The following is a 14393-nucleotide window of genomic DNA, read 5'->3' as shown; positions in this document are numbered from 1 at the left end:
GCAGTGCATGTCTAAAAAGCACAGTGCATGTATTTGATGTTAAATGTCAGTATGACACATAGTCAGGAAAGAGTCATAGGCTTGATTTCAAACTCTGTATTTATAATTGGGTCATAGGGAAAAAAACAAACAAGTCTGTTTTGAAGGCTGCTGCTTCTAATGAGAAGCTCTTGAAAAAATATGGGAAAATGAATAAAGTTTCTGTGGAAGACCTTCTTTAAAACACTTCTTAAATTTATCATAAGAAATGGTATAAATCACTTCAGCATCTTGTCAATTATCATATTTACTCATCTTACAACAGAAGTCAGAGTATTATGTGACTCATGGAAGTTTGCACACTTGGCAAAAATTGGTTTCTCCAGCTTTGAAAAGGCTTTCAGAAACATTTTCCAGTTAGGGAGCAAGTTTTATGGTGAGAAGCTGTATCTTTGATTAGACTAAAGCATAACATAGGAAATACTGGATGAGCTTTCATCCCTACACAGAGGGAGTGAGGGACTGCAAAGAGCCACCGGCTGGACTGCACTGGGAAACTTGCTTTAAGGCTTGTCCTTGTTTTACCTGCTTGGAGAACAAGAAGAATTTCAGTCCCTAGGCTCTTGCCTTAGCACTTTTCACAAGTATTATAATCTCACACATTTAAAAAGGGATGTGACAGTTGCAGTTTTTCAGCTGGCACATAGAGTTGAACTGACAGATGTGTAAAGAAAAGATTTAGCTAATGATATTGATATAATGTGGATTCTGTGAGGCCTAAACACTTGAATGAGAAACAGCCATCCAACTGTGGTAAATAGAGCATTTGCCCTGTTAGCTTTGAGCTTTGCACTGTAAATATTTTTGCTTTGAATCCTTCTGTACTGACTGTATAGGTTTAGCTAGATTAAAGCATTGTTCTGGTTAGAGCCTCTGGGCTTCACTACAATATAGGTTGTGGAATGTGTTGATATTCCAAAGAGATGGTTTCTCTGGTACTGAGGCAGTCAGGAGAATTTCTGACTGTTATTTCTTAGCTTTAGAGTTGGAATTTGAGTAAAGATACACCTGTAGTAATATATGTTTATCTTGCCAAATACTAATGCTTCCTGGGTAATGCAACACCAGTTTTATCAGAACAGAGCTGAGCCCTGACAGTCCTGGAGACAGATGCCAACTGTGAGTTTCTCTGAAAAACTTCTGTTTTGGCAAATGTAAATCAGTTTACAGATCTGTTTGCAGTGTAAGTGCCTAGAGAGCTGAGCTGAATCTAATCCACTGAGAGAAAGAAGTGAAGTTTGGACTCTGTATCAGTATAGGCAGTGTGATGACTCATAAAAAGATCTCATTTGGTATTTCACATCTTTTTGAACCTCTTGTTTACTGTGTTAACTATACCCAGTATTACTCTGTGGTCAAAGCTTGATTTTGTAAATTCTGAACTAAAATCATATTTAGTTTTTTTCTGAAAAATCTCTTACTGAAAAGGCATTACAAGTTGCAGTTAGTGGTACCAAGTGTAAAATGCCTGCATGCTTTTTAAAGGTTCTGAGTGATTCAGTAACAACTGGTTTCACTGTGCCTTTATACAGCCAATACTGTATGAATCTCCATACTAAAAAAAAATGAGCATCTGAGAATTTCTTGCACATGCATGATGGCATATCATACAGGAGTACTGGGAAAATGTCATGCAATTGTGCAAGGAGTGAAGGAAGCCCTGCTGTCTCAGATGGGTACAGGTGCCCTACCTCTGTAAGGCACAGGGTGCCTTTTGCCCACAGAAATCTGCAGGCAAGGTGATCTCTGTGCTTGAAGTGTCGGTAAATGCTGTGTGAGTGTAGATACATAGTGATGTTACCTTTGCCAGTAAATTCAGCTTGAAAAGTCCCCATCTTTGGCTACTTATTCCTGCCTCTGTGCTCCAAGGATAATTTTTAAAGTGCAGAAATCCCCATCCAGAGTGCCAGAGTAGGAGTGAGTGGCCAAGTCACAGAGTGTGGGGCTCCCATCCCTGATTTCATGGGCTGGGACACACCAGGGCCTCAGAGCCAGCCCGTGACGTGCTTTCCTTTCCTGGCGACAACAGGTCAGGAAATAATGCAATATCCTTCCACACTAAGCACTTTCTGTTCTAGGAGCCTCTCCTGTAAATTGTCGTGTTGAAACTGTTACATGCACTGAAAACTTTTTAACTTATTTAAAAAACTTGTAGCTGCATTTATTTATATAATTAAAAATACTAATATTAACCAAACTGTAACAGTTAAAGGTGAATTAGGGCTGCAAAACATGTTGTCCCTGGGAGGTAAATTTTTCTATTAATTTCTATTGACACAGCTAAAATATAGTATCACAGATATCTATATCTAATCTATATCTATATCTATAATATTACAGATAACCAGATATCTACTTGCTACAGACTAAAAGTAACTGAAAAGCACTCAACTTTTAAATGGAAAGTATGTGGTGCTCAATGAATGTGTCTTAAATAAGATCCCTTGAGGGTTTAGTCTGAATTATTGAAATATGGAGTTAAAACTCATTAAACTATGTTCTGCTGTAGTGTTTTAAACCAAAATAATATTTTATGCACTCATGTCTCAGGCTTATATATATTTTAGAATTATAATGATTTTGAAAGGGAGCCCCAGAAAACCATCTCAGACCAGTGGTGACACTCCTGTGTAATATAATTACCTAATAATGCATAGTTAAGAAACCTGCAGGGGGTATAAACAAGGTAACTTGAGTTTCTTCCAGTGACACAAACAGCAATCTTTTTTAAGTGTTTGGGTTTTTTAAAAACAGTTTTAAATATTTGGAGGTAGAAACAAAAGCAAACACCAAGATGGAAAGGGTTCATAACCCCATGGGTGTGACCATCAGAGGCTTACTCACCTTACTTGGCTCCTCTAAACCTTACTGAAGTTGCTGTTGTAAAGTAGGTGCTGCTGGGACAGAGCTACCACCTAAGGTAAAGATTACACTGGAATTAACTGGAATAATCTGTGCTCCTACTTTTAAGCACAGTGTTAGTTCCTTGACTTGATGGATTTGTGCATGTGAATTTTAAAAGAGTAGATGGAGTCTTGTACCAGTTGTAATAAGAAAGGCAAGAGGATAAAAATAAATTTGAGATTCTAGGAGATGAAGGCTGAGTGGCAATAAAAATAGATTATAGGTTATAGAGTTCAGTAATCTAAGTTTCTACATTTTTTGAAATTATGCAATAAGGTCTTTTTGGTATGAAGAATTGAGAAGCAGATGAGCTCACACTTTTGCATCATTATCTATAAACACTTTTACCAGCGTAACAATATTCAGTATGTATTTTTGTGTTGAATGTAAAAATTTTCAGTACATATTTTCATTTTCTGTATGCATGCCCTTCTCATTAGCAAGAATGAGTCATGATAATTTCCTGTAGTACTCATTGCAAGTCTGATATTTGTGCTCAAGAAACTGTAGAAGTGATCTCACCTTTCAAAACTATCTGGCTTAGAAAACCACACCTCTGCAGCCTCCCCATCTTCCCTCCTCCTTATAGTGGTGATTCTGTTTGGGTTTCAGAGAACAGTTTTGTCACTTGTATCTTGTGCAAGGGTTCCTGGAAAATTTCTGGGTTTGAATACAAAGTTGTTTGCCAGAAAGGTAATTAAATGCATCAATTTTGTTAAGCTGACCCTGGACTGCCTTTGCAAATCACTCGGTGTTTGTAAGTAACGAAACCTGTGTGCCTTCAGTCTTCACTTTTACTTTCTAAAGTTGCCTGTGCAGTTAATCTTTGGTGCATGTTGCTTGTTGTCTGGGCAAGCACTTTTTAGGATGAACTGCTAGTCAGGCTTTGTAAAATCTAAATATGATAAATAAGAATTCTAGATCAGTGGAGCGTGTGTGGTGCTGTGTGCAGCATGACTGTTCAGGGGCTGGAATCACATCAGCACTGAATTTGTGCCTGCTGAACTCTCACAGCTGTCTTTGATTATTTTAACAGTCCCCTCTCTACCAAATAAACCTGGAGAAAGCAGAACAGTTCTGAATATCTGACATTTTGACATCCAGTGGCTGCTTAACAGTGAAGCATTTTGTAAAATCAGCCTTGATCAGCTGCAGTGCACTGAAGTTTACAGTCCCGTTCATAAAATGTCTGAGATGGGAAGTAGAATGGTTACATAACATTTCTGTAATGAATTTCTGTAATAAATTAGCTCTGCTGCCATGAAGCACAACTAAAACTCACAGATAATATTTTCTTCAACAGTAGTCTCAGATTTTGTCACTACACAATTATACAGATGACAAAGTTTCTCCAAGACCTGATCCAAACCATGGAGATGAGTTTCTTTTTAGAAGGATATCCCAAAATGATAACTGAAGAGACTAGATTTCAGCTCTACAGTGATACATTCGTCAAGTACTTTAAGGCTGAAAATAATGTTGCATTGCCACTGCAACCTATTTTTATTTCTGTTTGTACATTTCCCATTTGCTTACAAGTTGAAGTGATATTCAGGCTGAACAGATAAAATGCGCTTGCACTTTGCTAAACCTAGTACTATTTTTAAGGTGTTAAAAGGAAATAACAATGAGTTTAAACAACAGGAGTTAAGACAGGCACCTGGATGAACATGTTGGGTTTATTCCCATTCTGAGCAGATCCAGCCTCTGGAGTGTACCTGAGGTATGTGCTTTAACCTCTTCATGAGAGGTGAAGTACAGATTTTGGGATTTTGTCTTTGGGGATTTTGTCTTTTGGGATTTTGTCTTTGTCTAACAGTTCCAGTATGGGAGAGGCAGTGAATTACTGGAAAACTCTATTCCCTGTATATTGAGCAATTGTCTGCAGTGTTTTTAGAAGAGGTACTGCAGTGATGTACAGCCTTTTAAAGAATCACTAGGTATAGGAACAAAGCTTTAACTATGTGGAAGTGGGAGGAAGATAAGAATCATTACTAGGCATCATCACGGCATTAATTTTTTCCTTAGGGACTTGATTCATCAAGACACTGAAGTTCTGTGTAATTTTAAGGACATGGATTTCTCACAGCTTTCTGTAAACTACTTTTTTACGTCTTGAGGTAGAAACAGATACTTTCTTGTGGTTTATATGGTGAACTCTAATTTTCTCTTCCCCTTTTTTTGTTCTTGAAGTGCTGAAATCATGCGTCAACTACAAATACAGAATGTACAATATCAACTAAATTGCATTACATAATTGATAATATATTGGCCTATTTATAGATAAGACTACCTCACAGCAAAACTGTCTGCTATCTCTGAGAGATCTTCTATGAATTGTTCTCTTTCTGAGCCACACACACCACAAAACCCACAGGAAGTTGTCTCTGTAGTGGCTGCGGTTCTGCAGTTTCCTTCTTCCCCATCTTTAAGTGGTCAAAACAGTTCTTAAAAAGTTAAGTCAACACAAAGTAGAGAACAGACTTCCTGTTCTTGTGGTGTAACAGACACCCATGCCCTCAGAAAGGAGGATTCACACATCTGACTGTCCTTCTGCGTCCTTTGAATCAATGTGGGGTTAGGGCTTGAACTTATTAAATAATAGTTTTATTTTTAGGTTTCCTACCAAGAAAATATAATAGTACTTTTTTTAGACATCTCCCAGTAGCTGTTGTTTAAAGGATGAGCAAAGTGCTTGCTTTTCTTCAGCCTTTGACTTCTAAGACAATTTTCTATCTTAAGATAGGGGTTAAAGATGATCCTCTTTTCAGGACTTATATGGGTAGAATCAGAAATATGCTTTAAAATTCTGATCCCTTAGCTAACAGATGGGACTTGCTGTATAACTGCATCTGACTGAACGTATTGTATATATAAGGCATATATATATATATATATACCTAAACACTAACACATGCATCTCTCTTGCTATATATCAATATGTGTATATAAATATATAGACATCTGCTGTTTCATTGAAGATTTTTAAAGGGAACACATGAATACACTGGAATCCTAACAGTCTTAACAATATAGAACTTGCACTTTCAGACATGAATTTTGTAATATTTATTTAAAAATTTAAAATCCACTCAAGGTTAAATATAAAGGACTATAAAATTCCAAGTTATTTACACTTAAGCTAATAATTCTATGTTGACTTGGCCAAAGTTTGATTTGGCATTTTCAGTACTGTTGATGGTAGATTAGCTTGTGAGCAATTTGTTAATGAAGAGATGCAAAAATCCTCCTAAAGGAAGAATTTCAAAGGACAGCAACATGATTCTGCTATTGCTTTGTATAAAAACAAGCAAACCCATTCATTAGAAAGAATTGGTATCTACTGAAAAATAGATGCATTTTACCAATGCTAATAGAATAAGATAACATTTCTGGCTCCTCTAATTTGTATCAAGAGTAGAAGATTTAAATAATTGTTGGATGGAAAGAGAAGGAAGATGGTGAAGAGAGGGAAGGAAAAATTATAAAAGAAGGAAGGAAGGAAGGAAGGAAGGAAGGAAGGAAGGAAGGAAGGAAGGAAGGAAGGAAGGAAGGAAGGAAGGAAGGAAGGAAGGAAGGAAGTCTCCTTAGTTTCTGTGGGCTAAAAGAGTTATGCATATCCAGCTGTTTTGAACCACTGGCAGAAGTCCTTCCTTGTTAAATGGTCTCCCTCCTTGTTAAATTCAGTGTATGCATTGATAGCATTTTCTCATCCAACATATGATACAAAAATGGTGCCTTGATCTTTGCTTTCTTTGCTTAATACTATTCTTTCATCTTTTTATTTGTTCTCCATCTTTCTCCCAACACTTTAATAATTGCTTTTCTTTCCCATGATCCTTCTCCCTCATTGTAGGGAATCCATCTGCACCTCTGTGTGCATGTCTTCAGTCCTCTTTCATTCCCTTGCCTCATCTTGGTTGATCATCTTTACCCTCTGTTCTCAGTTTATCTCCTCCCCAACCTGTAGGTCTTGTCCACTCTCCCCAGAACTATTCAAGGAGAAAAAGATGAAAGGGAGGGATTATTTTACCCTACAGTTTATCAGGTCATCCTCCCCTGAGTTTCTTTTCATGCAGTCTCCACACCTTGAAATCTTCCCCCTCCTTCCTGTTGTGATCTCAGCGTTTTCCTTCCTGCCTGCTCTGGTGAATACTCTGACAGTAAAGCATGTGGGCACAAAACCCGTCACATTCCGCCTTCTGCGGGTGTAGATAGAGTTTAAAAAAATAATCGGAGGCTTAGTTCCATCTAGCAGTGAACAAATAAAACGTGTGCTGTGGTGTTTCCATGGCAGGGGGCCACGCTGCAGCACGGGGGGCTCCTGCGGGGCTCCGGGGGAAGGAGGGGGACCAGCCGGGTGTTCGGGCACTCGGGATCAGTCCGGGGTCAGAAACCGGGGACGGTGCTGACAGAGCCCCCGGAGCTGCCAGGCTGTCCCGGAGTGTGCTACCGAGAGCTCCCGGTGCCTTTCCCGGCCCTGCAGGGCCATGGTGGAGGAGCTGGCCCTTCCCCGAATTCGGACTGCTGCCTTGGGAATTTGATTCAGCTATTTCCTGGAATATGAATTTGTTTATTTTCAAAAGAGAACAAACGTAAAACTCATACAGTGGCTTTGGGTAGGGCGTTTCTTGGTGGAAGAGTGATTTGGATCGTTGAATTATAGCCTCTTTTTAAGAATTTCAGTACTTCTGGAGCTTGCATGGAGCACAAAGCAGCTGGTGGCACATAAATTGTACAACTGCTAGAAAATCTGGCCCTGATACCATGGCTTTTACTGCCATGTATATCTCATGAAATGTTTGCTGAGTGCAAAGTACTCCCATTTCGATTTGGGATTTTTCTCACCTACTTTTCCTTCACTGGAACCTTATGTACCTGATTAGTCATGCCACTTGGGCTCTTATCTAATTCTGAAGAGTAAATTAATCAACATCATAAACTATGGACCGTAGTGATATGGATAATAACCAGTGTGCCATCTTTTCAGTGGGGTTTGAAGCACTTTAACGGGTGATGCTTCTGGAAGGTCACTTGGTTGGTTTATGACTTGGCACTACAAAATTTGGGAGTGTGCTCAGCTTTCTGTGCCATGAGCCATCTCGAATGTCAGAACTCCAGCTGCATTTTCAGACAGCCTCATCGTGCATGGGTTGGGCATCCAACGCCCAAAAGTAAAATAACATTTTTAAAAGCCTTGCCTTTTAAATGGAAAAAAAATTGCAGTATTTCTCTTAGTGCTTAAGTAAATACTTACTTTGTAAAAGGCACTCTAAAATGCTGGGAAAAGTTTATTTTTCAAAGCCACAGGCAGCAGTTCATGGTGCTATAGGAAATGCTAAGGCCATGCAGTCACCACCTTAAAGCAAAGCAAATCTCCCAAGTTGTTTTCTTTTTGTGTCTTTATTGCTTTTATCTCAAGAACAAGATGTACAATTAAGGAACTCGAAAACTAACGTCCCGCCCCTTCAAACAATGGGCAAACGCAAGAGCAGGTTTGAGCCCGCACTGATCGACATCCCAGCTCTGCTGCCGGCTCCAGGGGGGAGAGAATTCCGTGAGCGCTGCAGGACCGCGTGCGGCGGAGAGCGCGGCCCCGGGCCCGGCCGAGCCCCCGCAGCCGCCCGGTCCCGCAGCCCCGCAGCGCTCGGGGCGGTCCCGGTGCCGGTCCCGGCCTGCTCCGCTCCCCGCGTTCAAACGCCCCCCGCGCTCCCATAGGCTGCGCCGGCCCGGCCGCGCTCGGCCCCCGCCGCCCCGACCATGGCGCGGGGGGAGCCCGGCGGCCAGCGAGCCCCGCGGGCGGCCCTCACGGCGCCGCGCCCGGCACAGCCCGCGGGGCCAGGACCGGCCGCTCCGCCGCCGCCGCTCCGCTGCCCTCCAGAGCTCCGGGTGCTGCGGCAAAGCGGGGGCAGGCGGCGGCGGGGCGGGCAGTCCCCCCGCGGCGGGATGGGCCGTGCCGGCAGTCGGACATGTCGGTGGCTGCGCGGGGGGAGAGGCACGAGGCGGGCGGGCGGCGCGGCCGCTGAGCGGGCGGGCCCGGGGGCAGCGCGGTCGCTCCCGCGCTCTGTGCCCCGGCGGCGGAACCCGGCCCCGGCGCGCCAGGCGCCGCAGGAGAGAGACCGCACTTTTATCAAACTTGAGCCTTCGCTCCCCTTCCTCTTTCTTCCTCTCTCCCTCCTCCCCCGTCCCCGCCCCTTCCCTGCCGTCCTCCTCTTCCTCCTCCCCCCCGCGCCCTGGGATGTTTATTCGGGCGGCTGCGTGAGGCGCGGGTGGCGGCGGCGCCGAGTTTCTCTCCCCCGGCCTGAAGAGTTGCAGGCGCGCACACGCTCGCCCGGCTCCGGGGGAGAGAAGGAAACAAAATGTCTGCCAGGGCCGCGGCGGCTTCCACGAAGGTAAGGCTCGGCCCCGGGGCGGCCGCATTCCGTGCCCGCTCCGATCCTGCGGTGTCCCCGGCGCGGTTTTCCCATTGCCCCGCCGAGCCCGCACCGCGGTGGCCGCGGCTTTACCCCCGCCCGTGCTGAGGGCAGGGGCTGGCGCGGACCGAGGAGGTGGGCGAGGCGGGCCGGAGCTTCCCGGCCGCCTTCCCCGCAGCGCTTCCCTCCTGCCTGCCGGGAGGGGCGCGCAGGTGGCCCGCACCCCCCTGGCCCGGGCCGCTGCCCCGCCGGCCGACCCCGCCCCGGTCCCGCCCGGCCGCCCACCTGTTGGACGTGCGCGCCCCGGCCCCGGCCCCGGGACGGCTGCGGCAGCCGGGCCTGCCCCCGGGAGAAGCCCCCGCGGTCCCGCCGGTGCGCTGGCCGTGCCCTTTTGTTCCAGGCTGGAGCCGGGTAGCAATTAGGAAAGGTTCAACCGGGAGAGTCCAGTAGTGCAGGATTTTTTTCTGTGGCCGCTGAATCAGTCGGGGATGATTGTTGCTGACATACGGTAAACAGCTTTGGGGCGGCAGTAATCCGTCAGAAACTTGTGCCGGTCCTCCACCTGATCCGTAGGTGTTGCCGGTGCAGGTGCACGTTGCGGGGTGTGTACTCTGACCTGCCCCGGCTGCGCGGCGGTGAGTAATGCCGAGCGGCCCCGGGGCCCAGAGGTGGAGCTAGCAACGCTCAACAGGTTATTTCTCCTTCGCGCAGAATTAAAGGTTTGCTTTGAAACTAGTTTGAATTTGAATTTCGAGCTGATTTTTAGCTTGTGGCGCCTGAGTAGTTGCTCCGGCTTCAGCGCGACGAGTTCCCGTCGTGTGTGCTGGCCGGTGCTACCGGAGCTCGGCTTAGTGGTGTTTGCTTTCGAGTGAAACTGCGTGGTTTCGGTCTGATGTCACTTGCTGGTATGCACTTACTCACAAGTGGTGTTCTGCAGGCTGAAGTCAAATGTACACCTTGCTGTGTTAGCACCGAAAAACTTCGGTGCTGGAGATACTAAGTAACAAACTGACTCTAGTTGTGAGGTACTGTTAGCTGGCGATTTTACCAACTCCAAGTCTTACTTCAGAGGTGTGTTCGAGGCAGCCTCGGCTTCCAGAGTGGAATTTAAAAAATTTAAAAGCTAATGTTGACTACTGAGTTTCATGCCTCGTTTTAAGTATTCTTCCGGAGGTATTGTGTTACATTTTAACATATAGACAAACACATGTCAACATTAAATGTTTGTTGTTGAAAGAGTAACCTGTTTTAGATAATATTTCTTACTTCTGCTATCACCTAGCTATGGAGATAGATAAAACATACTTTTTAGCCCTTTTCAAATGCATTTATATTAATAACAAATAGGAGTTGAAGATAAATGTTGTATTGAATAGTGTTGTGTTAAAACTCTGCTTTGTGAGGGATTGTGAGAAATTGCATCAGCTTAAATTTTGCAGATTTTTTTTGTTGCTGTTGTAAAATCGGGGTATAAAATTCTCATTTCTGGCTCAAAATGCTCTCTTAAAATACAGCTATTTTGTGAGGCTGTGGAAAAATATTGCCTTCCACACATGCATGTACTGTCTTGAAGTGTCTTTCTATTTTTAAATACGGAAGTGTATTTAAAGTTGCAGAAGTGTACAGAAAGTGTATCTGTTTTGGCTGTGTACAGACTGTGTTCATTGGAGGTTGTATCTTGCCATAGCAGTTATTTGAAACTCCTCCTGCTCATGGTCATATCACGTTGGCCCTTGGAGCTTGCATACATGCATGCAGTATCAGCCAAACTAATTATACTGAAAGGTATGTTAATTTAAGAATGTTGCAAAATATAGTCTCACTGGGGTTTAACTCTTCACTGGGATGCTTTCAGATTTATGGAAGTCGTGTAATTGAAATAGCATCTCTTTCTTGGGAAAAACCTCATTTTGTAGGACCTGGGACTGTCAGAGTAAGTTCTGAATCTGTGATAGCTTTTTACCAGAATTATTTATTGTCTTTTTATCTTGATCACAGAAATGGCTTTAAAGACTAGAATCTGTTGCATGCAATTTATATGAGTTTTGTTGTCAAAACAGAGGTGCTTTCTGTCAGTGGATATTGTTAATTGTGTTTCAATCATTAGTTCCTGGGCTGCTCTCCATGTAGTTTTAATAGTCATAGACAAGGAGATTAAAAAGTATTTTGGAACTACGAGAATACTGGGGGATTTCTGTATTCACATTCCAGATCTTGTTTCCTTTACTTCCAAAGTCATCCCTTTGGGTATGGTATCTGGTTTCTCATTTTTGGAGTTGTAATGCATTAAATGATGAATGGTTTTCTCTTAACATTTACTTAATATATTTGACCTCTGTGTCCATATCCACAGTTACTGTGTCACACTTGACTGGACAAAACCAAAAAAAAAAAAAAAGAAAAAGAGAGAGAAAAAATTCTTTTTGATTAGCTGAATAATTCTTATTTGTACATGAGATAATCTTGGCAGCTGTGATTGATTATATTACACCCTACTATCAACAGTCTTCACAAACAGTTTCACTGCCCTTCAGTTTTGACTACTTAGCTTATTCCCCTGCTATGCTGTATAAGAATGTGGTTTTATTAAGGTGCTATGTGTTTGTTGTAGCTGTTGGTAAAATACAATAGAAAATGGTGGGGAAATGAAGACTGGCTGGAAGTTTAATCTGGTTGTGGCTGTTACTGCGAAATTTGAGGGGCCTCATCTCTTCTGGTGTCTTTTTGAACTGTGCTAATGGATGCTGTGGGAATGACTCTCAGGGTCTTAGTAATGGGGTGTAAACTTTCTTTTTGCCTGTAAGTTGGAGGTTGTAATATAGTCCACATTGGTAAAAAAACCCAAACCAAACAAACAAAAACATCACCCTGAGAAGGGACAACTTAATGAATCCCTGAGCCTTTTTGTATGCTGAACCTGAGTTCTTGAGACTCCCTTCTATTTTAAAATACATTCGTGAAGAGTATTTCAGTCTTTCACGTCAATCATGTAACTAACTGAATTTTGGTTATTTTAACTGGTTCTCTAGCTCCAGGCATGTATCTGTTAACTACCATTGAATCAGGAGCTGAGAACCTGGCTGTGTTAATGGTTCAAGGCATGCTGATTGCAAGGACTCCTTGGTTTTCTGTTTTAGGGGCAATGTCCTGTGGTTTTCCTAATTGGGGTTAGCATTGTACCCTAAATCTTTCTTGGAAACACCAATGGATTTGTTTCTTGTAGAGCATATATGTGCAAATGGTTTTAAAGTGGTTTTTAATTCAGTCTGTGAGGTGGCTAAGTTTGGAGCAAGCAGTGTTTTATTTTTATTATGTAATTCTGTATATGGGCACTGTAAAGTTAGGTCTTCTTTGGTTGTTTGTGAGATTCTTCAACTGTAACAACAAAGAAATAAATATATAGAAAACATATATGGGAAAGTAACTGAGAATTGAGTTTAACCTAAGAATTTACTCCTATATAGAAAAGAGAACCTTTAAAATACTGCATTTAGTTTTGCTAGTTTTTCTGTAAGTTGTATTTGGAACTTAGAAAACACTAATACTGGTAGGTATTTTTCAAAGAACAATTTATATGAGTAGCTTGTATTTCAGGCTTGGATTTTCTTGATTTCATTGTTCCAGTTAGGACTATCAGTAATTTCAATTACCAGATGATACTTGGGGTACATTTTGCAGTGTGAGAGGAGCTGCAAGCTCCACACTCTGTAGGTCATTATGAAGTGAGTGCTGGAGTTTGCTTCTGGTTCAACGTGCAGTGTAAAGATTACTGTAATGTAAACAGAGCTGAAATCTGACGGTGCCTGGCAACTGGCTCCACCTTTATAGAGTGGAAAATCAGCAAGGCCTTATCAGTGACCAGCTAGCTAATCTTTGTGTCAAGAAAAACCTCTAGAAATGGGTTACTGTACATCGTAGGTATTCTAAGATGCACATTGTGCTACTGCTTAGGTTCTATGAGAATAGGTGCTGGGCTTCTGTCTGTACTAAAAAAATCTAAACCGCAGTATTTTGAATTTGTTCTTGAAGTCAGGAGTGGTTATTGAGCTTGAATATGTCTGTGTTCACACTGCAATGTACCGTGTTTGTCAAAACCTTCTGGGTACTCGTGAAAATACTTGGCTTTTAACTACTCAGCATAAGGTACTGAGTTGGAAACAGAACTGTAACTAGTTGACTACTCAAGCTCTGAATTGTGCTAAATATGTTGGGTTTATTCCTTGAAATGCTGTGTAAAAGTATTGTCTATCTCAGGTCAAAGCACTCATGAAGGCTCTGTATCAAAGTTGAAGTTCTCACCAAGGACTGAAGTGTTCACCCATTTTTTTGCCAATAAGCTTTCAGTGTGAAATAAGATCCTCCTTTCTGTTTTCTTCTCCTGTCCTCTATACCTTGAGGAAAGGCCTTGTCTTGTGTACACACTGGAGTGGCAGAGGGAAAATCTGATTAGTCACAGTGTGGGGGGAGTAAAGCCATGTACATGTCCATTTCAAAATTAATGGTCCCAACATTTGGTTTGTATCACTGTCAAATTCTACATGTCAGTTTGAGTTAAGGGATAGTATTTGAAACAAATGCTTTTATTGTTTTTGTTATGGGTTCAAAAAGACATTTGTCATTTATATCCCCACAAGTATTTCTGTGTTATCATGGTATAAATACAACAGAAATTAATATCAAACTATGCCCAGTGTTTTCTCAGGCAAATATATTACTAATGACTTCTTCACTGAATGTACTGATTAAGCAAACAGCCGTAGGGAAGTCTTAAAATGAATTCCATGGTTCTGTGCAGTGTATTTATGCTGAGTCCAAAAAGTCCTGAAATGAAAACACTGTCTTGTCTTATAATTATGCTATTTTAGGGACAGATTATTCAAATATGTGCTGCACAGTCATAAATAGTAGGGGTGCTCTTGTTTCAGGGCTGTGATGTGCTCGAGTGAAGGATCTGAGGAAATGGAGGGACACGTTCAGATGAATATTTAAGGTCCAGCGTGGATCCCTTGGATCCCAGAGTAACAAGTGCTGCTGAGG

General features: G+C 42.4%; 1 protein-coding gene across 7 annotated transcripts in view; it reads left to right on the top strand.

Moving 5' to 3' along the window:
• TJP1 (tight junction protein 1) overlaps positions 1 to 14393 on the top strand; it is a 156767-nt gene that overhangs the window by 79460 nt on the left and 62914 nt on the right. The window contains exon 1 of one of the 7 annotated variants that reach the window (XM_064722675.1): positions 8985 to 9335. The exons of the other annotated variants lie outside the window; for them this stretch is intronic. Within the exon in view, the coding sequence (XP_064578745.1) occupies positions 9303 to 9335 (33 nt within the window). The 5' untranslated portion in view covers positions 8985 to 9302. Of the gene's footprint in view, positions 1 to 8984; positions 9336 to 14393 lie in introns of those variants that run through there. 7 annotated transcript variants of the gene reach the window in all.

This window comes from Zonotrichia leucophrys, chromosome 10, assembly GCF_028769735.1.
Source record: "Zonotrichia leucophrys gambelii isolate GWCS_2022_RI chromosome 10, RI_Zleu_2.0, whole genome shotgun sequence".
In the NCBI taxonomy this organism is placed as follows: Eukaryota; Metazoa; Chordata; class Aves; order Passeriformes; family Passerellidae; genus Zonotrichia; species Zonotrichia leucophrys.
This window is presented reverse-complemented; position numbering and strand designations above follow the sequence as displayed.